The 26,217-nt window shown below is 43.3% G+C and overlaps 1 protein-coding gene across 4 annotated transcripts in view; it reads left to right on the top strand.

Moving 5' to 3' along the window:
- The first annotated feature begins 3,802 nt into the window (after positions 1-3,802).
- pkn1b (protein kinase N1b) overlaps positions 3,803-26,217 on the top strand; it is a 39,922-nt gene continuing 17,507 nt past the window's right edge. Inside the window, exons 1-3 of one of the 4 annotated variants that reach the window (XM_030058966.1) lie at positions 3,803-4,332; positions 24,587-24,887; positions 25,754-25,899. In XM_030058966.1, coding sequence (XP_029914826.1) covers positions 4,306-4,332; positions 24,587-24,887; positions 25,754-25,899 — 474 coding nt within the window. In that variant the 5' untranslated portion in view covers positions 3,803-4,305. Of the gene's footprint in view, positions 4,333-19,692; positions 19,737-21,662; positions 22,007-24,586; positions 24,888-25,753; positions 25,900-26,217 lie in introns of those variants that run through there. The other 3 variants (XM_030058967.1, XM_030058965.1, XM_030058963.1) reach the window with 3 other exon arrangements.

Genomic DNA, 26,217 nt, shown 5'->3' with positions numbered 1-26,217 from the left:
AATATTCTATGAATTGAAATGGATGTGATGTTAATTTATCAGTGCAATGCAATAATTTGATACCTTCTATGCCCGAGCTTTGCAGTTTAACACATTTTGAAAACAATTCCTCTTGTCAGCTGGTATTTGACTCAGGTATGTGTGTGTCAACCTGAAACTTGGAGGAGGCCAGGTAAGGAATTCATTTCTTTTATCAATAAATCTATGAAACATTTTTTAAACCCTCATGTGCATAGGTGGGTCAAAAAAGGTTATTGTTGTTGTTCTTGTTTTTTTGCAATATCTTTGCAATGAAAATATTTCATCTTTTCCTAGATTTTCCTCAAACATCTTGATTTTGATGCCGTCCCATTCATTTTTTTGTTTACTTTTCAAACTTTTTTAGAAAATAGATGTTTTGTATTACTACCCTCAGTTTCCATAAGTTGGTCAAAATAAAACCATAATAAAATAATAAAACCTGTTTATTGACATTTCAAATGTCAGTAGTGTAAGCACTTATCAAGACTATTTTACACATTATTTTTATGCAATATTATACCATATCAATATAAGCAATATTATATAAATCTTTTATTACTGCTGGAACTCTTTCATGACACTAAATCGATGAGGACTGCACAATATTGCACATTTATTACCACAGGTTGCAGAACTTTCTAGATAGCCAGCTAACACCATGTAGCAAAGTTAGCTTGTTAGGCCCTCGCCCTCCCTTAGGGAGAAGGGCCTATTGTTTTTAGTAATAGTAATAGTAACAGTAGCTTTATTTGTATGGTGTTATTCAAAAGAGATTGCTGGCATATAGGTATAGGTTGGGTGTAAACCAGAGGGAGGCAACCATGTGCCATAGAGAGCCAAGAGGCTGCAGGTTTTTATTTGAACAAAAAACTCCAGCAGGTGACTTCACTGATTACCTCACTTTTAAGCAGAGAGGAGGAGCAAATCAGTGAATTCACCTGGTGGAGTTTTTGGTTAGAATGAAAACCTGCAGACTCTTCAGCTCTCCATGGCACATGGTTTCCTACCCCTGACCTTGTTAAAAACACTTTAAAACGTGTTACACAAATAACCATGTTTTAAACCAAATTATAAATCACTGATGTGCACACCAAACATCTTAATTTAATAAAGTTTAGCGAAAAGAATGACAACAATCGATTCTAACACAGGTCATGTTTGACCCACTCATGGAGGAGTGTAGGTTCCAATCTGCAGTTTAATTGTACAGATATAACAGTACAATGTGTGTCTGTGAGTGCCAGTTAAAGTCAGTAACTTTGCAGCAGGCAGCTCCTAGTGATGGTCTGCAACATCTCGTCCTGACTGCACCTACATCAAGAGTTAAAATATGCCCCTTTCAGGTTGCTGTTGCAGTTTAGGTCAGACATCTAAGAGATACAGGGTCTCCATTTGTGTCAGCTGCTGGTCATTTGGTGAATTTGATGATGGTTAACATTTAATTAGCTCTTTCACACATGCCACTTGGTACATGAGCTCATTTTGAACTGTGCTGCTTTTGCCAGCACCAACATGCTTTGATGCAGCATTGTGCATGCAAGGCTGTAAACACATTTTCTGCAAGATAACATGAATGTGAATGAGAATGCAACGACTGGGCCAGGGAGGTCCACGAACTAAGGAAGGCCATCTGTGTGAAAAAACAATCAGAGGTGAGTTTTAACTTTTGCAGTGCGCCAAAGGAAAGTGAGCGAGATAATTAGAGCTCATTTATTTGCTACCATTACATACTTTTGTGGGTATTTCTCCTTAACTTCATTGCAAAAATCTAGTAACATGGTGCTCATATTGCTATTGTTACCATCCTATGAGAGGAAAATTCCTTTAGTTGCAATAAGGCTTTGATTCATTCATCCACCTTAGAAATGTGGCCGGCTGGTTGGACTTCCTCTTTTTCATGATTTCCCCACAGAAGGGGAGCGCCATCTGACTCTGCAGAGCAAAATTCATGCAACAGCTACAGGAAATAGAGCTCATGTTAGATTTGAGAGGAAAGAAGCCTCGATTAATACTCGATCCGTCCCTGGGAAACATGGGTCTGTTGTTTCACACTTAATACCTTGCAACATTTTCCATACTTCACATATTGTATTATATAGCCTATATTTTTAGTTACATTTTTAGAATAAATGTAAGAATAAATATAAGTTCCCAAACCATGAACATCTCTAGCAATTAAAAATATGGAAGCAAAAGATCCAGGTCTTAGTGCTCAGATGGTATTTGTGTGGCCACATAGTAGTAAACTGCTAGTAAACAGAAATAGAATAAGCACTATGGAGAGAGACTGAAGGGGTATCTGTTTATTAATATTTTATTCGTGGAAATACAGAAATACATCTTTGCGACGTCAAAGATGCAGGTCTTTTGCTGATCTGGGTTCTGGCAACAGGTTAATCCAGATGGGCTACAACTTGGCTGCTAGATGGAAGGTGAGGAGTCATCATGCAGCATCCATACTTAGTTTTTCATTTATCTACAGCTGATGTGTGTGACAGGTGCATATAACATTTCTTTTTTGACATTTGTGTGACATTTAAGCTTGCTGCAAGAGGAAGGAGTGTGGCATTTTTATATCATTGGCTTTTTTCCATAAGCCAACTGCTCATTGGGTATACATGTCCTTCTCTGCAGTTTGATACATGAACTTTAAGGCAGCAGGGAGGCAGCAAGCGTGCATTTGGATAACTGTTATTGGTAGAAATCATAAACATGTTAAAATAAAAATAATCATGCATTTAACAAAAAAAAAAAAAAAAAAAGAAAAAAAAAAGCCTGCATGTTGGTCTGCAGAAATGAAAGGTGGCTGTGCATCTCAGGAAACCTCAGTGTTTAGTGTGCTTACCGCAGCTTTACAGGATGAAGATTTTAGTCTTTCAGTTTTGACCAGCCAATATTAGTATTCACTGTCTCACATACATTTCTATTGGGAGAAGAATTTAAAAAAAAAAAAAAAAAAAAAAAAAAAGCTGAGCAGGCCTATAGCCTATTCATACATCCTATAGCATGTACAGAGATCTGCAAGATGATGATGATGATGATGATGATGATGATGATGCTTATTATTATTATTGTTGTCATCATCATCATCATCACCACCACCACCATTATTATTATTATTATTATTATTATTAAAATCAGTGGGCTTACAGCTGCGCTAGTTCTCTGTTAGCCCATGACTCAAACGTTTGGCTGTGATCAGCTGATCAACAGGTCGCAGACAAACACGAGTGTCGGGACCAAGAGGGCGCTCGGTCGTCGCGGAGCCGCGAGCGCCTGTGGAGCTGCGTCAAACTCCTCACACACAGCGACACCCACACCGGAACTACCGCTGTTTTTCCTTCAAAATAAAACCACAGGTTCGGTCACGCCTGAGAAAAGGGGTGGTGAAGTGTTGAGTATACAGAATGACCACAGTGGATGGAGTCATTTCATTCAAAATGTTGCACTGATTAACTGTGAATACCCAGGGCTGGCAACACAGGCCCGTGCACAGAAATACTCAAACATCACATCTAGACCCTGCACCTGATCTGGCATTATTATTATTATTATTATTATTATTATTATTATTTATTATGACTAATCATGCTAAAACACCTTGTATCTTTGTTTTGTAAAGTGCAACACATTTGAAGTTACATAAAATTCGACTTTATATATTGTATTTTGAAGGTCGCGACAGGAAGTTTCATTGACAACTATTTCAGGCTTTACAGGTGCCCCCTCCAGCATCCCCGGCTGCTCTCCGCTCTCCGCAGAGCAGTCCCTCCGCACCGCTGCGGGGAAGCACGGCCTCGCTGTCCCTGTGCTGAGCAGGAGAGCTTGCGCGCTGAGTCCCGGCGGGTTCACGGTTACTCGGCTGTGTTGCTGAATGAATCCGGCGAGGAGGGGAAGCCGTCCTGCAGTAGTTGTTTGGGCGCCTGCTCTTACAGGTTAGACAGGCTGAAGGATGCAGGCAGGCAGATGAGTATCCAGGAGTTGGCATCCTGCTCCGAGAGGACTCCTATCTCCTCCTCTCACCTGTCCCTTACGATGCACGAAAACATGTCATCTGCTCTCCGTGCAACTGGATGCATGCGACTGCGCTATCACCAGGACTACTGACTGCATCTTTCCAGTAGGAGGACATCCACCCTTTGGCTTTTTTCTTTTCTTTTAGCCACAGGACTAGACTGAAAGTGTGTTTTCTATAATGATCCAATGCTGGTAAAGTGTGAGAAACTTTAAAAAGAAGACACCCGGCGTCGCCCTCTAACTGGTTGTCTCTGCGGTTCAGGCTTCATGATGGCAAATAACAATGACCTTCAAGTAAGTTTTCCAACTTCTTCTTTCCCATCTCCTTACTTTGTTGGTGTGTGTTGAACCAGAGGCTCCCAAACTTTTTCACGGGAAGCCCCCATACTCCCACCCACCCCCCAAAAAACAGACCACTGAGCCCTATCTGAATTTTATCACATTAGGAGCCATATCTGAGGGATTTTATTTTGTTGATGTTGTTGTTGTCTGACATGTGTTGGAACAGAATTATATAACTGTCTGTAGCCTACTTTTTTTTAATGGAGAGAGGGAAGCCTGTGATGAAAATAGTCCTCTCTAAAATACATCCTCTGTTTGTGCTAACCTTTAGTGAATTTAGTTAAACCATTCCTCAGTTTGCTATGCAGACATTAAGCAGTATGCTGAGCAGTCCTCAACATAGTGAGAGTAACCAGGAGAAGGCAGGCGTGCAGCAACCAAGCCAACACCACATAACCCCAGTTTTTGAAAATGATGGTCTTCTGCCTCCACATCATCTCCCATAACTTCTAATCACATCTTAATTTCCCATTGGACTATATTTTGCTCATTATTCATATTTATTTATCCATTGTGTTGTTTTGTCTTGATTACTACAGAGGTAAATAAACATGTCGCCAACCAGTGACCTCCAGTCCAGCGATCATCATAATGCAAACAGCCACCAGTCTAAATAAAAATCACTTAAATTTTCAGCAAAGTGCTCTTCCCTTACAGGACTGTATCGTCCACCTCATTTTGATATGGCTTGCTACGATGTATGTGGTGTGATTTCATAACATAAAGATTCATAACAGGCCAAAAAATAGTGGAAACTGTGGGAAGACTGACTCTCAGTGTGTTTACCCCACCTTTGCATTGATTCATAGTGCTCATCAGATTTCACAGAAAAGCACCTCCTCCCCTGTAATTTTTGTCACCTGACTTGTGGTAGTTGCCTTTAGGTGGAGTCTTGGGTGAGTTGTGAAGGGTGTCATGGTGTCAAAGCTACCGCTCTCATTTAGAGGGGTCGGGTTACCCGGCGTTGCAGCTACATGGTGTCACCACAGCCCTGCCCGGGATGGAGCGGAGGAGGAGGGAAATGTTAAAAATTAAAGTCTGAGTGTTGGTTTAGCTGAACCTATGAGCCAGCACATCGCCGCTTGTTTAGTAACCCCTGTGACAAGGTTAAACTACAAGAAAGATAGTGAGTGTGCAGGCCTTCAAGCAGCTCTTAACTGTACGAATGTTAGATATATATGTTATGTTGTAAACACACAGTAAACACTTTGGCTAGTTATATGCACACAGAGTAAATAGGATACAAGAGGAAACCAAGAGCGTTTTGTGTTTGATGTGTAACTACATGCAGCTACAACCACAAACCACTGACATGTCTTACATCCACTCAGGCCTAAACACGGTGGAAACTGGCAACCTGTGTGGGTTTAACGTAGCGGCCCAACAGTCAGCAAGGATCATGTATCAAGACAAATCAGTCAAAATAGTCAAGCATCCTGGGTAGTTTTTCTTTTGCTCAGAATTCAGTCCCTTATACTTATTATTTACACGGTGTTACAGGTGATGAGTTTGTCAAAGCAGACTGTTGTTGGTGAAACTGGCTGGGACTTCTTGCTTGACATTTAGAAGTTTGTGTTTCCATGAAGAGGGAGGGCACCCTCAGTGTTTCCTGGAAAGCTGCACTCTGCCTGAGGGCACCACAAGGCAAAAGAACGGTCAAATCAAGAGCTAATAGGTGCTGTAAGACACCTTAAAGTGAATAGGACTCACTGGTTTCTCTCATAAAGCTGTTGTTTTTGGCCAGAGCCCATGAGGATATCCACAAAGCCACACCTCCTCTTATTAAATGATTGAGCATGGCATAAAAATGGAGACAGATTATTGCAGGAGCTGCAGCTTTTTTCATAAAGGTACACTGTGTCACAGAATACTATTTTAGCAAATGACGCATTTTAGGCTAGCTGTTCTCAACCTTTTTGGTGTAAAGGACCCCCAAATTGATACAAATCAGGCCATCGACCTGCATTTGATAAGAAGTAGCCTCATCTGATGAGATTTAGTTATTCCATAAGTGTCTGTGCTGTAGATTGGCTGATTAACAGTGAACAATGTGAGGCTGATGAACAGAATCATCATTCTTATACATTCTATCATTGGTCTAACCTCTAGTCAGTGAAATAATAGCTAAATTAAAATATTCCACATTTTTCTGGAGATCCCTTGGAACCCCCTCAAGAAATCCTGGGGGTCCCCTGACCTCAGTTTCAGAACCGTTGGGGCTGCTGCAGAGATGTTAGACATTAGAAAGCATGTCAGAAAGCATGAAAAATATGGTGCAAAATGATCAGTGCCACTAAAACTGTGAATCGTATTGCAATGCAGCATCTGTCAGAATAATTACAGTATCATTTTTTTGCTATATTGCTAAGCCCTACCAGGAACTAAACAACAAAAGGCTGCAAAAAGGATGAATTGCATTGTGGGAGACAGTGCTACATGTGTGGACAAACTGAAAGACGTCACAAGTAATACACAATAAATTGTAGACTTCCTTGGTGCCGACGTGTCGATGGCACATTTAAACCAGTTTATGGCCTCAAGGCTGAATCTGTTACACCAGATTCAACGCCTGGGCTGTAATTGAGCAATTTTCTATGTGGTCTGATTTATTCAGTGTTTGAACCCCCTTCTCTGATGATGAGAAGGGCTCAGTCATCATCAGTGCAACCTGCCCCAGGCCAGCAGACGGGCAGTGGGAGACGGCTGATTGAGATCAAGGGGGCAGGCTGGTAATGATGATGGGCTGAACCTGTCAGAGTGGACCGAGGCTCGGCGGCATGGTAATTGAGCTCGCTTGATTTGCCCCCTTCCCTTTGTGTCTCTTCGTTTTGGCTCATCGGAGGCAGGCTGGTGGTACATGTGGCTGCTTTGGATCCCCATGAAATACTGCTGCTACATCGGCTGCCTTCCTTCCTCTTTGTCCTCTTGTTTCTCCCTTTTCTCTCTCTCTGTTACTCTCCCCCCTCCCTCCTCTCCCCCCTCCCTTTCAAACACATTATCCATATTATCCAGTGTGCAGGATGGGGGCTAAGTCCATCACTGTAAATGTAGCTTAACTCTCAGCGCTTTTCTCCTCTGTCTTTCTCACGCCTGCCACTCTCTCGCTGATGAACCTCTCTCTCGCTCGCTGTTATTGATTTGCTGCCTGTTTATTTGCTCGCCCTCCACACCCTCAGATGGCTTTAAGGAATGTAAATTGAGGCTCCGTGCTGAGCACGGCGGCCCTGCGCTGAGCTGATAACACAGAAGATGCATCACACTTTGAGGTGCGTGCCGTGGCCGTCCCTCTCATGAATTCTTTATTTCTGTCGGTGTCCTGAAATTACTATCTTTAAGAGTTTTGCAAGCCGAGGGAGCTTTTGCACGGAGCTGATATTCCTGCGGCTGCTGCTGCTTTCCCGAGTTGTTGGGAGTGAAGGTGATCCTTCTCCTTTCAGCTCTGAGACAAATTACTTTTATTGATCATCCAAGAAAGTGGAAGCGACTTGGTCTGTTCCTTAGGCCATCTAAGAACTTCTGAACACATGCAGAAACAGTCCCACTCTCACACACCTGTTGTGCTCCACGTTAAAAAAAAAAAAAAACACAGCAGAACAAAATACACAGTGGCTCCAGCTGTCATTGCCATGGATAATAAGATTAGGAGACTGGACTTCTCTGTGACTTGACCCGCTCTGAGGGTTGCAGTAGTACCCTCAGTCACACACGCACACAAACAACCCCCCCCCCAACATTCAGTCCCTCCCGCCTGAAGCCAGGATTATACTGTGTCTGCAGAAATCTGTCTCCATCCCAGACAGACCAGTGGAGAGTATTCTGCATGACAGCAAAGGCAGCGTGACTGCATCAACCCTCCTCAGCCCTGCCAGTCCCACCTCTGGGTTCATCATTACAAATGCATGCTGCGTGGCCAAGCTTTTTTTCAAACCCACAGAACTTTACTTTAAATTCTGGCGGAGATCCTAAGGTTTCCGAAGATACCAAGCATGTCCTGCTGGATTACAGGGGAAATGTATATAAAATGATGTACAAGACATGTAGATATTCTCTGTTTGAAGTAATGTTGCAGCCATGAAATATTGACATCTTTGCTCTTAATATTTCACTCAGTATAAGCGTGAACATGAAGTGTGATGTAGCTAATATAAACAGTTCCTAGCAGACACAGAATATGTATGTGACATTGCTGTACAATATGGCAAAAAAAAAAAAAAATCTCATGAAGAGGAACTGTAGGAGAAAATCAGAGTTCAAGGGGTTAAACAGATATCTTGCTGACATTCTCCTGTAAAACCAATGGTTACTTCCTAAGCAGGCTCATTAGGCTGCAGCCAGCAGCATCTGTTAGGACCAACGAGGAATGCTAATAATGTGGACAGGCCATTTCTTCAAACTGAAATGCCAATACAGAAAAAAATCCCCTCACTCTAAAGTATCCCTTCAAGCTAGGATCAATAATTATGCTTCATCATTATATAAGAGAGGTCAGTGGTCGCTGGCCTGTCTTACGGCCATAACACCGCTCCTCCCTCAGCCCTCGCCAAGCCCCGTCCCATTCAGCCTACCAGTCTGAACACCAGCTGTTCCTGTGGCAGGCGTCCACTACTACAGCTCCGCCAGGCTGGCATGGCCTTCAGAGGATTAGTTATGATTACTACCAAACCAGAGAAGAGGCAAGGCAGGACTACAGGCGCTCCACAGGCAGAGGCACTGCTAGTTAGACTGGGTCCCTGCTCAGAGTGGCACTCTGGCCTGTTTACTGTAGTTTAGGCTGCCTGTCAGCTGGTTGTGTGAGTGTTTTGATGCATGGCGGAGCTTAAACGGATTGTGGAATTATAGGATTGAAGAATGTGTTGCTAAGAAGGACATGATGGAGGAACCGTGTTACATTGAGGGAGCAGCATATTGTACTTCATCTGGTCTTAATTCTTATCTCAGTGTGAGTCAGGGGAGGGAGGTCACAGATGAAGGGAGCCGTGTAGGAGCCAACGTTTTTGGCTCTGGGTAGGACTGGGCGTTAATCGGTCGCCGCAGTGGTTTTGTAATCCCAGTCAGCAGTGAGACTGGACTGATAGTCCCAGCGGTGCTTGTGAAATCTCTTGGACTAATGCCTTGATAAAAAAAAAACAAAAAAAAAAAACATACAGCGCAGGACGTCACGCATTCACTCTTTTGTTCTCATGTCACTCACTGAACAGCGTGATAAGGGACAAAAGAAAAGAGCTGGCTCAACAGATCAAAGAGGAATGAAGTGGAGTAGAATAGAATAGAATAGAATAGAATAGAATAGAACCATAGGAACAGAACATAACTCAAGAGCTTCATTGTCAAATTCAATGTCACCATTGTCACCTCCTCCAAAAAATTATAATAGTCCATTATCAGGGGGAGTAGAAAGGAATAGAATAGAATCGAGTAGAACTGTATGACTGATGAAAAACTGTAGAGTGTTGCATTCAATGTCGCCATTGTTACTGCCTCTAAAAAAATGGAAGTGGTAAAGTCTGTTATCAGAGGGCTCAATGGGAATTTAATGAAGAGGATTAGAATAGTACAATAGAATAAAAAAAAGGAATAGTATTGAATAAAACAGATCAAAATAGAACACAATACAATAGAATAGGGTCATAGAGAACTGAAGAGTTTCTTTGTTACGTTCAATGTCAATAATTTCACTTTCTCTAAAAAAACAAAACGTAGTATAAAACTGAAGTCCAATATCAAAGGAATCAAAGAGGAATTTAATGAAGTGGAATAGAATAGAATAGAAATGTATGACTGGCGAAAAACTGTAGTTTCACGTGCAATGTCACCATTGTCACGTCCTCTAAAAAATATAATGTTATGTATGTATAATGTAAAGTGCATTATGGCTAAACAATAAAGTTAAACCTTAACTTATGGTTCTGAGAACATAATCATCTGTGCTTTTGAAATATTGACTGTTGAAATCAAAGTGTGTATACGGTGGATATAATGGATAAGAGCTGTGGTGAAACTCCTCAACTGGACACGTTGCTCCTGCAGTTGCAGTTTTGCCTCTGCACCGCCCATCCTGTGCAGTCACAAGCCAAGACACCTAGACAGAGAGATGGCAGCACTTGGCAGTGGCATGCAGAGCGCTGCAGGAAGCTGGGCAGCAAAATCATGTGCAAAGGAGCTGCTGGTGAGGCTCGAGCATGCATTTTGAAGAGATACTGAAACAGAGAGAGAGAGAGAGAGAGAGGGAGAGAGAGAGAGAGAGAGGAACCTGGGCCGTGTGACCTGATTGTGATTACCTGGGGCACTGGAGATGAGTGCGGAGGTCATGTGATAGCCTGTGTGTTGTGCTGTGGGAGTGGTGTTGGGTGTACAGGCAGCACAAACCCAAGGCTTCATGGGAGCCGCGGCTCAGGCGACCATGACGCCGTCCTCAACAGTGGCCTGTCTGTTCTGTCAGCCCAAGGGCCATAAATGTGAGACAGACAGGGAAGAAAAAACAGCTTTTATTATTGACCCGAGAGTCTAAAAGTAGCAAGGTAAAGAGGGAGAGCGGGAGAGTTGACTTGGTAGTGGAGCTGCGGAGCCCAGGAACAACTGTACCCTTCACAGCGTAACTCAAACTGCTGCCATTGTTGTTATCAAAGACCTCTCCGGCTAAATTGCTGGAACGGTGGGATAGTGAGGCACAAATAGCAGCCAAGCACCATTGTGAGTCATACTCTTTTCCCCGCGGACAACAACATGCAGGAGATTCAGAAAGTTGCAACTGGAGGAGCACAAATAGTCTCAAATGAATAGTATGCAGCATCGAGAGAGAGAGAGAGAGAGAGAGAGAGAGAGTGCAAAGAGAGGTGAACTGCTTTCCGGTGTAGAGGAAACATTAAGTGCCTGGTAGTTTTGGTACTGAGTCAGTCCACTGAATGGGGCTGAGTTTTATAACCCGCCATCTTCATGATTGCTGCTTTGTGATTTATCACGCTCGGTGTATAGCAGTTTTTACCACCAGCGTCCTGATCCTCTCCTCTCTTCCTGTTTCCTCTGAACCACATGACTACACTGTATAGCTCACTTGCTTTAGCACGGCTCTAATTTTGGGATAGTTGCAAAACGATGCTCACTATTTTAGCTTCCCAATTGCACCACTCACTTCCCATTAATCACTGCATTTCACCTAATTCTGAGTAGAGGTGCCGGACTAGGAATTTAGCTTTATGTTGTTGGCGCCGTGTAACAGCTTATTACAAATTACGCCATAGTAAATTACATATGCTATAACATATATTATGTTTCTGATTATAGAGAGTATTTTTTCTCTTGAAAGCATAGCCATAATCTTTGCCATAGTTTATACCTCGCACATCTTGCTCTGAACTTTCTCTGAGATTCTGGGAACTTGCGTTTCATAACATTTTCCTGTCCTATTCATAACTTTCATTAGTCATTACATTGTTAGTAAAATAACATATAGCTGTAAATAGTTGTGCTGCCCGTTTCTTCCTCTCTGTCCCGCCTGGTGTTTATGTGCGGCATGTTATCGTAATCAACAGAATCAGTAAAGAGGGATAATCATCTGCATTATAGAATGTGCCTCTTATCCCCTTCAGCTCCTCTGCCATAATCATTTTTAATCTGCTTTTCCATGTCCATTACCATCATGCATGATCAACCACTCCATTACTGTACCCAGCAGGGCTCCTTCCGCTCTGTGTGTCCCCGCCTGACCACTGTAGCCGGACCGGGAAGGAGAATAAAGTGTCCGCTATAAAGCATGTCAGTTGCCGTGCTATCTGCCCGAGTCAGGAGTCAGGCCATCGTCGCAGCGGGGGGTGGGGCGTGTGTGTCTTTTAGTGTGTGTGTGTGTGTGTATGTTTGTGTGGTTGGGTGGGTGGGGAGGAGTCGTAATAACCAGAGATTTAAGCGGCCGTGGTCCGTTTTCTGGTCAAATCTCCCATGGACATCCATCCGTGATTTACACAACATCTGAGTTTGGATTTGTCCCAGGAAGTAGGGAATGTAGTAATGGATCAAATCCTGCAGCAGTTGTAACTCATTCATGTTTCAGGCTGTCGGATTCCCGTGCGATTTCAGAGCTGTAAGACGCTGAATTATAGAACATCCATGAGCAAACACAACACTGCAAAATCTATGTTTAGTGCAACTCTCTGTCTTTTCCTATGGCTCTATTTTTGTCTCATTCTGTCTGTCTTTCCCCTTCATCTCTATCTCACACACACACACACACACACACGCATGTATATGGAATTAGATGCATTTAGTATTTAGCATTAGTCAAAGCTGAACTATGGATGATTTCTGCCCTGCTAGAATTAGACTTCTTCTTACTGTTGCATATCTCACACTGTCCTGGGGTTGTATGTGGTGTGTGTGTGTGTTCTGTGAGTGTATTTGTGTATATTGTGAAAAAAGCAAGGCAGTCAGGCAGTATAGATCTCAGTCGTATTTCATCTCTAACTCACTCTCTGCCCCCTGTGGAGCGGTGTAAGTAGAGGGAGGAGGTATAGGATTTTCTCCTCATGCGGACCCTTGGATCGCTGCAGAAAATCCCCACTTAAGACCGACTGATTGAGTGTCAGTCACGTCACCACACACACACACACACCCAGCAGCCAGGAGTCATAATGCCTCACTTACATCTGCTACTGTGCGTGTGTGTGTGTCTGTGTGCTCTCTGTGTCTGCTTATATCTAGTAAGGATCGGACAATGTGCGGAAATTCAATATATGGCTATCAAAAAATGTAGCAATATGCATTGTCACATATCAGGCTGCAAAGAGAATCGTCATATTAGCTTCAGTTTGTTCTGCTGTGGTAATCATAAATGATACGGCTCGCCCACGAACAATATCACAAGCTCCCACATCAAAATTATATTATTTGCACTTAATATAATCAAAAAGTGTTTAATTGTTGACATTGTAGCAAGCCAGTGCTGTCGTGTATGCACAGTCATACTTTGTTAACACTGAATTTTTTTTGTGACTTGCAAACTCCATGTCGCCCATCGCATCATGAGATCAATGCATATTGGCCCATTTCTAATATCTAGGTTTAAATTGATAAATGTATCACCATGCCTGCAGTGTCAGCTGATTAAAAAGCAATATTGTAAGGGCCTATAGAGTTATTTTTACTTTTGATATTTGGGCCATTGTGAAATTAGCACCTGTGTCACCTTTTTTTTTTTTTTTTAGAGAAGTGTGCTGCGTAATCCAATTGTCAAATTCACAGCAGAGCAAATCCAACATGGTGTTTTGTTAAAAAAACAAAACAAAACAGAATTTTCTTAATTTATGAAGCTTTACCTGTTTTGCACCTGCATTTGTATTGCGTTATCAGTATTGTATTGGCTGTATGATATTACATATCGATACTGACCTCAATTAAAAAAAAAAAAATTATTAATAATAATAAATAAATAATAATAAATACTTTAAATAATTCAAGAAATTGTACAAATAAAATCAAATAAAAAAAAAATGCTTATTTACACATATGTTTTCTCAGGGCGCTCTCTCTTTCTCTCCTTATTCTAACTCCCGCTGCCTCTTCCATGTGTCTATTTTCTCCCTCCATTTTCTCCCTGCTCTCAGGAATAACAGCATCCAGGCCATGACAGTGGTTAACATGGCCATGACTGTAAAGCCATAAAGCGCCTCATTAATTCTCCTCTGTGTAATGCCCTTATCCAGGGTGACTGTTGTAGGTCAACAACTTTGTTTGCAGCCTTTTTTGTATGCAGGTATATGCTTACTGGAGCGTTCACAGAGAAATGGGCTGTGTGTATTGGATGCAAGTCCAAGGACCTTTTTACCTCAGAGCTGCCTGGTGCTGGTCTGGCCTTTTTTTTTTTTTTTTTTTTTTTTTTTTTGAACATATATGACTGTGTGAGTAAACCAGCGTTATCACTGAGCTTTTTCTGCTTTGCTTGAGTTAAATAAATGTCCACTTCTGTGTTTGTCATTTACATGTTTCAGAAAACTTGTACTTTCTTTGTTTATCTTGTTTGTTTCAGCATCTTTTTAACTTGTTGAGTGTGTGTCGTGCTTCGCCCTCCATAGGGGGAAATGCTGCCTCAGTCCTCAGGAGCCTGAACAGAGCAGCTATTTGTTGCAGCGGAGTTCACAATGGACAAAGCCGGGAACACAAACACATAAGCATTTACCGAAGTCTCTCGAGAAGATGGACTCTTCCACAAAGATGCCATTCATAGTGATCAGCTCCTCCCCAGCTGTGCAGCGGACACTGCTGGAACGCACACAAACTGTCTCAAACACACACACACACACACACACACACACACACACACACACACACACACACACACACACACACACACACACACACACACATACACACACTTGGAAACACACCCAGAAGTGCACAGACAGACAGATGTGCACACAAGTACAAAAAGCTCACACACTGTAGACATGCAAATCCACACACAAAAAATACATGAACACACAAGACACACTTTCCCGCCTCACCATCATCACAGTTTTCCTGTGGATGGAGCATCCTCCACAAGACATGTTGCAAACCATGCAGTGGTACTAAAGATTTGGCAGCATATAATCAACATCCTTCAATTTTCAAATATAAATTTTTAGTTGAAACACCCTGCCTCTAATGTTCTGTTACCATTTTGTCCAATTTCAAGTCATCAAACACAACAGTGCTGCTGTTTTTAGGAAAACTAATGTAGACGACTTTATTGCGGTGCTGGAATACAGGTGTGAAGAAAGTTTGAAGTCTCTGAAAGTTCATTTTCATGTCATAGAGGAATGAGTGGAAAACAGTGGCTGGAGAACAGATAGGAAACATAATATTGGGGTTGTAAAATACAACTGCCTCAGGAAAAGGGTTAGTAGAAACATGAAGTATGTACATTTTATAGATATTTTGGTAAACCTACAAATTTACACGGATGGTCCTTTAAAAGGTCTTAAATTAGTTTATCTAAAAGGAAGGCCTTAATTGGCAGTAAAATGTCTTAAATCCATCTCTAAATCTTAAAAATGCCACAAACCTAGAAGAGAAGTTTTAGAATTAATTGTGTTTCTTAGTTAAAAGAATGGGTAGCGGGAAATTTTGAATATGGCATTTTGTAGCATCGCTCAACTTAGCTCTTGACTGATGAGTATCGCAGTCATGGGAAGTGCAAATACAACAATAATTTGGTGGATAACCCCAATTTTGCGCCATGGATGAGTCCCGCTCAAGGCAATCAGTACGAGGCCTGTTGCAAACTATGCAAGAAGGCTTTCTTTCACACTTCTTTTTTTCTTTCTTTCCACATGCACAACTAAAATAAGTGGCATTTGTGCAGCTCTGTTACAGTACAACAGAGATACAGCAGTTTTTGCTCTGTGAAACAGCAAAAAGGAGATTTGGCCACAATTTCCATTGGAACACGTGGGATTTTCGGGATTAATGGGCCACACTCACGCACACACAGTCCAAGGTTCATTTTGTAAGCTGTTAACTCCTTCACTGTTGGCTCATGTTAAAGGAACAGTTCACTAAAAAATCTAACTTTTGTCATTATCTACTCAACCCCCGCGCCACTCAGAACAGGCTAAGTGTCTGTACAATGCTCTGGGATGCAACTCCATCCAAAGCAGCCTTCTCCAAAACAACTTGCAGTGAGCTCTACTGCATTTCCAGGTTTACACTGCTATGCTACACATAGGCCAAAGTCTCACAAACTGAATACTAAGTGCTTACTTGTTAGAGGTACAAACAAAGCAGAAAATGTCTGAGGACTAAATGAGATGAGAACCGTAAGCTCCCATCGAGCAGAACATGAACGTTTGAGGCTTTGGTGCGTTACTGTTCACTGTTTTTCTATCAAAGGATACAGTGAAGATTTGTGTTAAATAACGGTGTAAATATAGATGAATCTGGCAACTAGTTAATGTGTTTCACTCTCTTAATGCCAACATTGCTGCAGCGGCAAAATCATCATCATCATGATGACAGCATGGGTTGTTGGATTGACAAAGTGAGGCAGTGGTACCTGAAGTGGATGTTAGCAGCCTTGGGAGGGGAAAAAAGGCCACCTTTGACTAGCCGATGCATGATAGAGAGTCGACATGCTATGTAATGATCTTACTAGAATTTTACTGTAAGACTCTGCAAGCATATCATTATCAATCAACAAACAGTTACACTTCATGATTTCTCTGCATTGTTCTTTTTTTCAAAGTTGTATACAAATTGTTGTATCCTCAGCTGAGTTTCCACTGAGCTGTGTGGGTGTTGTAGTGAAATGTCACCTCAGTAGTGGTGACCTGTTTACTTCCACCTACTTCCCCAGATTCTTCCACAGATAGCACTCAGGACGCCATGGATCATGCTGCATGAGCTGTATGGACTGATTTTGTTGTCCTGTTTTGTTTTTTTTCCCCTTTTTTTGCCTTATCTTCACTTGTTCTGGAGAATACTGGAGTTGCTGTAGCTACTTCCCTTTATATTTATAAACTCTTAGGTTGACAATACACAGTGCACCTTACGTGCAGTTTGTTGCATGTTGTAAATTAATATTTGATTGCTGCTGTGTCACCAAACCCAATCCCACTTCATGATTTTCATTGGATGGAACGCCTAAAGACCTCAGCTGCATGCAACCAAACTGCATGAAAAAGTTTCACAGGTAACCTGTGTTTCAACTGGCATGCTGATGAGTAAATAATGACAAAACAAACAAAAATAAAATCATTTTTTCATGAACTGTTACTTTAAATGCAAATAAATTTCTCAAGTGGTGGAGTTAGGGTGAGAAGTGGGCTCTGAGAAATGTCAGTGAAGAAGAATCGCTCATCTTGGCAAACACTGCATTATGTAATATATTGGGTCAAGGCGTCTTGGCCAATGAAAAGTGGCTCTGAAAGCACCACGGAGCGCCAGCGTTTCTTTGACAGCCATAAGTCTGTGCTTCACTGTGGTGTTACTTGGACTGAAATTGCCCCACTTACCCACATTCGCACTTCCACTCGGTGTCCAATGGTGTCCTGAAGTTAACTCCCCAGTCTGGAGCACGCAGACTCCTCTCTGATCTGCTGTGTTGACATAATGAGGAGCAGCGTTTCCTCCTCTTACTACTCTCAAAATCCCTGCTTACACTGCCTTACTGTGCTGTTTTATTCATTACCAACCAGTTAGTGCAGTTGCTGAGTGTGTGTGTGTGTGTGTGTGTGTGTGTGTATGCACGTCTGTGAGTGTGTGTTTGTGTCATTCTGCATGCTTGAGCTGCACTTTTCTGTGCCCGGCTTTATAATTCATGTCATTCATTTGGCTATTTATTCCTTACTCTTAATTTGTCTGCTGTTTCTCTGGGTGTAGCGGCCCGGACAGAGAAGGGCTGTGTGTTTGGAGGTGGTGGGATGGGGTGGGTGGGGGCTAAGTTGAATTCACTGTTTACCCCCCCACACACACCCCTCACCCGCTCACCGCCTCTTAACCCAGATCTCATCCACTGCCGGCTGCCTGCTGAATGAGGCTGTGTGCAGACGTGAGGATGTGAGGAGAATTTAAACTCGCGCTTCTCTCAGTTTCTGCCTCTCTCTCTTTCACACGCACTCTTCCTCAGTGTTTTAATTTGTGTGACTTGTCTCAGATGCACACACACTCTACAAAAATGATGAATGGCACTATTAAGAGACTTCAGAACTCTTTCAACACCGCGACGACTACTCTGTCTCTCTCCCTCACCTTCTTTCTCCATCTTTCTCCTCGTCTATATCAAATGTTGAGCGTTGGATACAAAGGTCATGCTTTTCTTGCCTCTTCCTGTCTTAAGAAAACACTCAGGACTCGCCTGAAGTTGTCACACATGGCCCTTGGGTCCCATTTGCCCTTACAGCTCCCAGCAACATCTGGCACCTGTATCATCTTGTATCACTTGTATCAAAGACACAAGTGCCTTTTAAGGGCCCTCAAATTCGGCCATACACACACTCATGCGCATGCACCACACAGACACACACACACTGAACCTCTCCCCATGACCTTTGGTTATGCAGTTTAATCCACATCTTCCTCTAATAATAAACATATTTTCATCAGCAGTGAGTTCCTGGATTTGCCAATCCCTCCTCTCCTCCCAAAAATATCTCACCTCCCCATGCGATTTCTGGCTTAGCTCTGAAGGCTGCATTTATTAAATTATCGTTACTTTTGGCGCTGCCACGTCATAACAACAGAGCTTTTTCCCCCCTGGAGCCCATCATTATTATTGTTGCGTGTTTGTCAGTGAGTGAAAGAGCAATAATGTGAGGGAGTTTAGCTGGTAACTGGTGCAGACAGACAAAAGCATGCCTCCTCTAACCCCTCCAACCCTCTCCAAAATGGACTTAATGTCTATTTATAGACACAGGCGAGGTGAGATGAACTGACAGGACATTAAAACTTAATCAAAGGGATGGCTTTCACTCACCCAGTGGCAGCGCCGGGCACAACTCTGTCACCTGTGCTTTGTAGCAGACGGGGTGAGGGACAGATTGGCTCAGGGATGAAGGGAAACAGGAAAGACAGAGGGAATGAGAAACAGAGACAGGTTGAGAAGGTGTCAAGGGAGGAGAACGCAGGAAAGGGAGGCGAGAGAGGCGTTGCACGGTGAGAATGACAACCACGACAACATGTTTGCGCAGAAAATTGTTTTATTTCATGCTCCAGCAGTGATCCAGACAGGGCAAAGTGACACAAAACGTGCGGCAGACAGTCAAAAACAAGAAAAAAAAACTAGTAAACATGTCGGGTGGTGCAAGAGCCTCTTAAGCCAATCAGTAACAAAATGCATGATCACTTCCATGTTTCGTAGCAGTCGTGACCTTTCACAGTTTGAAATTTTGACCTTTCATTGTAGCGCTCCCACCACGCCAAGGTTGGTGATTGTTTTAAATGGCAGGAAACGGTGCCTAAATGCATCATTCGTCATCAAGTGTGTCCAAAACATCACATTTGAGAAAAAAAAAAAACCTTAATCGCATCACACCGTCTGTCCTTTCAACATTTTATTCCAAGGCAAGATATCTTATCTAAATCCTGCGACTGAAATAATGCAGCTGTAACTTTAAGAGCTCTGTCTATAGGTTGATATGATCTTTTTAGTTCCTGATATTCTAGTCACTGATAGTGTGCATGCAGTCAAAAGCACAGTGCTGATGCTGAAGCAGCTTGTGTTATCCTTTGGATTCCAGTTTTCATGTTTTCATGTTTGTGTTGGCTTTGATGCGGATAGTCCACCTGGAGTGATACAGCTCAGAGACATCTCATATAGATGGATGGGGACTGTTGTTAGCACACCTGCCACTCCACATCACACAGGAAGCACTGGGAGTCATAGCAACTTGGTAAGGGACTATTTTATCTCGTCAGTAATAGAAAAGAACGGGGGCGCCTTGATGGCTCTCCTGGTGGAGCGGGTAACGTCTAGCAGGTCCTTTCTGCAGCAGCATGGGCTCGAATCCAGCCTGGGCCTTTCGCTGCATGTCATTCCCTGCCTTCCCTGTCTCTACTATCACTATCAAAAGAAAAAAAGATGCTAAACAAGCTATTTTACAGCCATTTTACCTCGATTGGACTCAGACAGTGCCATATTGTCTTGTACTTTCACATATCTTAGTGATATTTCACTTCCTATTTCTCTGTGGTTGTGAGGGGGAATATGAAGAGCTAGATGTGCTTTGCTGATTTGGTGCCTTTGTGAATCTGCTTGCTTTTGTGCACTTGTGTGTGTGTGTGTGTGTGTGTGTGTGTATAGAGTGACAAAGATAGAGAGGGCTGTCTGCTCTCTCTTTGGGCAGCGAGGGTCAGCGACCCAGCGCTGCTGAGTGTTCGCCTCTGATAAACCCATGACCTGTGTGTCGCTCAGTGACGGGAGCAGGGCAGGAGCCAGACAGCGATGAGACCGTCTGTAGCTGTCAGGACGGGCCGCTGGTCTGTGACCAGTCAGTATTGTTATCTCTTATAGGTGACAGCTCTGCTTGTTGTTTTGCCTCCCACATTTTATCTGTCATGTGCACTGTCTTTGCACCAGCGCCGTTCATTTTCCTGCACCGTAGATCTCTCTCTCTCTCTCTCTCTCTCTCTCTCTCTCTCTCTCTCTCTCTCTTTTTCACTCTCTCTAAGGCTCTCTCCGCAGCTCCAAAACTTTTGTCCTGCTTCCAGTTCGCTGTTCTCGTCAGCAGGCAAATGTCCGTCTCCTCCTCTCTGTGTGTGGTTTGTCTCCATATGGCCTGGTGTTATATCAGGAGGACACAGTGAATGAGTACCAGTTAGAAAGAAAAAAAAGCATGATCAGTGTGCATCCCTCTTTTTTTCAACACATTGTTCAGTTTTTTAGATACTTCATGGCATTTATATGTCTTGAAGAGAGTCAGGGGTGGAGTGCTCAGCCCAAAAAACAATGTGCATTAAAGATTAAGCTGGCACATCCGAAAAATACCAAAGTATGGCACAAAGTACAAAGTTTCCATTTGGCTCTGATTAAGGCTACATAGACTAAAATGATTTTTTTTTTTTTTTTTTTGGATTTGCTACCATCATCTTCTCATATGACTTGCTACGAACCTGATTCAGTCCCATGGTGGTGTGAGAGTGTGAGAGTACAGTAGCTCACTAAGACAACCAGAAAACTGACCTTTTTTTTTTTTTTTTTTTTTTTTTTACAATCCTATCATGCAATCAAGTGTCAAGCCCTTTTTAGCGGAAGGCCTATGTGTGGCTTCCTGATGGGAATGCTTTGCCCTTTAACCCCCTCATTCAGCTTGGCTCATTTCCTCAAATTCATCACTCTTCGTTGCTTGTTGCTCTCACTATTCTGCCTCTCCTAATCTGTCAGTGTGTTCTCTCTCTCTCACACACACACACGTACACACACACACATGTACACATAAGTTCACATGCAGGGACACATCTAAAAACAGACATATTTGGATTGGGTGCACACACATGTACACTCAAACATGCACATAATCACAGGGAAAAGCATGTATGTACACACACACACACACACACACACACACACACAAACACACACACACACACACGGCCTGCTAGTGCATTTAATATAATCAGAATCTATCACAACAGCCTGTCTCGCAGCTTTGGAGACCCAGTAGCAGGAAGCAGTGTGGCTGTGAGCTTGCACTTACAAAAGCAACTTTGTGTGTGTGTGTGTGTGTGTGTGTGTGTGTGTGTGTGTGTGTGTGTGTATGTCTGTATAGAGTGCATGACGCCTCAGCCTCTCTCTATCTGGTAGAGAGCAGAACAGGAAGCAGCGAGGTGGGGCTCAGTCTGTGCTGTTCTCTCTTCCTCTCCTCCGCCTCGTTCACTCGCTCCGGATTTAGACTGGCTTTTGATTCCTGGCGGGAAGGACATCCTGGATTTGGGAAGGCAGGAATAGCACCCTGTGCTGTCTGAGTGGCAGTGCTGCTGAGTGTGTGTGATACAGTGTGTGTGTGTGTGTGTGTGTGTGAGACAGGAGGACAGAGGGAGGGGGGGTTGTTGAGAGCGAAGACCAAGGCCAAACATGGCCAGTGAGGAAGTGTTGGAGGACTGGCAAGGGGACCAGTGCCTGGACCCCGCTGTGCTCGCCGAGCAGGGTGACACCGATCCTTCGGTAGGCCTGAGCAGACATAAACATGGCCGCCTTGCCGCTACTTTTTTTTCCATCCATTAATATGGCCCCTCTCTTTTCTGCTGGCTTCCTCGTTCACTTCCTGTAAAAACATCTAATTTCTGACAGTGACTCACGCCTGAGCGTTCATTCCCGTCCGCTTTTGTGTTTTCACCCTGCTGAGTGAGTGGCCTTACACCTCGCTCCAGGTTTTCTTTGTTGTTAGACACCAGGGATTAAATTGTATTGTGTTGCACAGGAGTGCGTCACAGCACAAACTCTCCCTTCCTGTCACTCGTGGCGTATCGCTGCCTCTGCTTTTGCTTCTGCTGCGAAAAGGCCATGGCCTCGCTTTTGCTGCTGCTGCTGCTCACCTCTTCTCTGAGAACCCTCTTCTCTCAGGCGTGCCACATCAAGGAGTACGAGTGTGTGTAACTGTGTGTACGTGCACTTACATCTGTGTGCCTGTCTGCGATTGTTTCTGCCAGTGTGTCTGTGTCTGTTTACTTTTTTAACAAGATAAACTTGTACAAGTTGTGTCTACGTTCTGTCCTCCAGACCAAACTCTCCGCTTCTCACCACGTTTCCACAAACACGGCCGCGTTATTCAGCTCCATGGCCTCGTTACAGCGGCGGTGTCGATATGTGAAACATTTTACGGCGATTACGTTGCCTCACAGTTGTGCAATGACCCGCTGGAATTGCACATAGCATCGCATGTAACTGGCCGTTCAGATCCTGCAAGTGTTGGGCCTGTGCCATGTGGCTTGGTTGGCTGCTTTGGCCAAGCTTGACTGTTGTACTGTATTGTGTTGCAGATGGATTATGGTTTTAATGAGTGCAGAGCTGGGCCGGCTCTGGCCCTGGCCTGCATGCGGCTGGACGGACACAGAGACCTAAGAAGTTGTAATCAGATCTGCTAAGCTGGCTGGCTGGCTGACTGGTTACACTGAATGGCCCTCAGCACCCTGTCATTATACTCCAGCACAGGGGAGGGGACAGTCCGCAGTATCTATAGCCTGTGTGTGTGTGTGTGTGTGTGTGTTTGTGTGTGAGATCTAATGAGATCTAGTGCACTGTCACTGTATTGAGTGAATGCATGGCATGTTCAAGCCCTCAAGGCCTTTTCAATAGGTTTATTAACAACATGGGGCATGTGTTGTTGGTGTGGTGTGCATGTACGTCATGTGCAGGACTTTCCATGCCGTGGAATGTTTGCGTGGCCATGAGTTATTTTTGGGCTTTTCATGCGTATATGACTGTGCGTGTGTGCGTATGACTGTATAGATAATCCACAGTATGGCTCAGAGGGGTCACTAGCATTGCATACACAACGGCTCATGTGCTCAATTGTGTGTGAGAGGGAAAGACACAGGGACAGATATCTATTGCTGCATTGATGGATGCATGCATGTTGTCAGGAAGAAACTTTGCAGAAGATACATGATGTGACCATTAATGCAGTGCTACCACCAACCTGTTATCCTGTTCCATTCAGCTTTTCCGATTGCCATAATTAATGAAAACATAATTATTACATTTCATCTCCATGATTATATGCCTTTGATGGTTGAAAAAGTAAATAAACATATTGATTCAGTTCTTACTTTAAAACAGGCCAATTTGTTTTCTAAAATTTTTGCCTTGTCTGAAGTCACTTGAGCTAATCACAGAAACCAAAGCTCTGAAATAATAATCGCATTTCCTGCTAATTCTGAGTTAAATGACCTTCTTTTTTTTTTTTTTTTCAAATGATTCCTGAACAAAGCTCATGTTTACATGTGTGTATACACTATAGTGTGTGTGTGTGTGTGTGTGTGTGTGTGTGTGTGCAGGTGCTTGTGAGCCAAACAAAAGTGGACAAAGGCCCTGGTTGATTTTAGCCTCTATTAATGCTGTTCTAATCTGCTGTAATCTGGTTAGCATTGATCAGTAGGGGAGGCGACGTGAGCACTCAGCCCTTTGCTCACTTAAGTGCTCGCTCCGCTTTGAGGCTCCCTGGCGGTCCCAGCTCGGCAGGATTCAGCCATTCAGGATTCAATCCAAAATTCCCTGCTTTCCCCCTCCGTCCCTCCAGTCCAGGAGGGCAACGGCTCCCAGCTTTGTCTCTTAACCTCGGCCCAGCGGGTCTCAGATGGAGATTTCACACTCAACAGCAGTTTCTCTTTCTTTTCCTTGCACATTCTGCTCCCATAATGCACGTCTCTCCTCCGAATGGGAACGTGCTGTTCATGTATTTGTCTTTCTCTCCATCCTCTGCGTTTGCCATTTGCTTTCAGCTCATTTTAAGTTCCCTCCCCCGCATACCGCGTGCCAGTTATAGTCGAGCTAACTTAGGTTTTTGTGTTTTTGCAGTGGTACTTGAACCAAGCACTTTTGAAACAGCACAACATGTTCTTGTGTGACATGATTTGGAGTAACTGAAAAAAGTACAAAGTACACCTAACCATTATTCTTTCTCCCCAACTTCTCCTTCTCTGCCTCCTCCACCGCCACTTCTTCATCACTCTTTGCCTTGGACTCGACATCCCACTCATCTCATCGCTCCTCTTCCTTCACCCTCTCTCTCTCCTCCTTGCTCAGAGTGATCCCGGTGGGCTGTCGGTGCTCCAGCAGCTCGGCCTGGACCAGAGCTCAGACTTCTCGGACTCCAGCGTGCAGCAGCGCCTGGACGAGCACCGCGAGAGGATCCGCAGGGAGATCCGCAGGGAGCTGAAGATCAAGGAGGGCGCGGAGAACCTGCGCCGAGCCACCACCGACAAGAGGAACGCCCAGCAGGTGGACTCCCAGCTCCGCAGCTCCAAGCGCAAGCTGGAGTCCCTCCACACGCAGCTGCAGGAACTGGATGCACACATTGTGGTCAAGGGCCATGACGACAACAAAGGTTGTTACCATGAGTAAATGGTTGTGGTTACAGTATAATCAAGCCATTGTCATTACAGTCATTTCTCCAGCAAAGGTTCTGCTAAAAACAGGGGCATAGCGGACACCTACACGTTCTTAGAGTTCATCTATTTACTAAATAGTCCACCCACTGTCATGAGTCGGCCATCCCACCTCATCCATACTGCATTTTTATTTTCTTTCTTTCTTTTTTTTTTTGTAGACATCTTTGTCAAGCATCTAACCCTTTGAAACCAGAGCAAATGCACTTGATTTCTTCCAAATAAAATGGCAAAGAGGGTGATCAGCCAATAAGCAAGTGGTAATAAATAAATAAACCAAAAATAAGAAATAACCAAAAAACAACAAGAAAACAGTAAAAAGTTAAGAAAAATACCAGGAAGTTATCCAAAAATTCACAGAGATTTTGAATAAATAAATGCATACATACATAAAAGATAATTACTGGAAAGGCAGCAAGAAACTTATAGGGAATATACAGTATATTAAAAAAGGGAAAAAAACAGAAAAAGAAAAAGAACAGATAGAAGTAAATATTCCAACAATGTCCCTTCAAAACATAAAAAAATATATAAATAAATAACACGAATTGTGTGTCTCCTGGGTTTCAAAGGGTTAATGTATACACAAAAAAGTGGCACAAACGTGTTGATTTAATTCTATGTAAAAATAAATAAGTAAATCATTTTAAAAAATAAGACCTGAACATTTCATCCCCTTGTCTTTTGAAGTGATGGCGACGCCCCTGGGTAAACTGTCCCACCAGGATGCACTAGCAAGTGATTAAAACACATGTATCATTATTGGGTTGATCATTAACTTGAGGTTTAACTGCCTTCCACCCAGATACGCCTTTGTCTCCGGGGACGGTCAGTCAGACGTCGGCCAACGAGCACCGCATCGCTGCCTTGGAGCGGCAGCTGAACATCGAGCTGAAGGTCAAACAGGGAGCGGAGAACATGATTCCCATTTACGCCAATGGGGGTACCAAGGTACTGGACCGGGCCAGCTGTCAAACATTCACCTCACGTTACTGCCGTTTACAACATCAGTATTGTAAAACTGTATTGCAAGATTTATTTACCCAGTTTGGTCACAGTGTACAGTGAGATTAGGAATGGGTATGTAGAGTGAAATAAATTTGCTGCCTATCTAATCACCGCCTTCCCTGGAAACATTTCAAGAGAAGATGCATTTTCCTCCTGAAATGAGCTTTTTGTCTCTGTCTTCTTTCCACTCTCCTTCTGCCACCAATCATCCTCTCTTACTCAATCAGCTCATTTCTGTGGAAAGAGTTTTTAAAATGATAA

This window comes from Myripristis murdjan, chromosome 8 (assembly GCF_902150065.1).
Source record: "Myripristis murdjan chromosome 8, fMyrMur1.1, whole genome shotgun sequence".
NCBI classification, from domain to species: Eukaryota; Metazoa; Chordata; class Actinopteri; order Holocentriformes; family Holocentridae; genus Myripristis; species Myripristis murdjan.
Note: the sequence above shows the minus strand (reverse complement) of the source record. Positions and strands in the feature narration are given on the sequence as shown.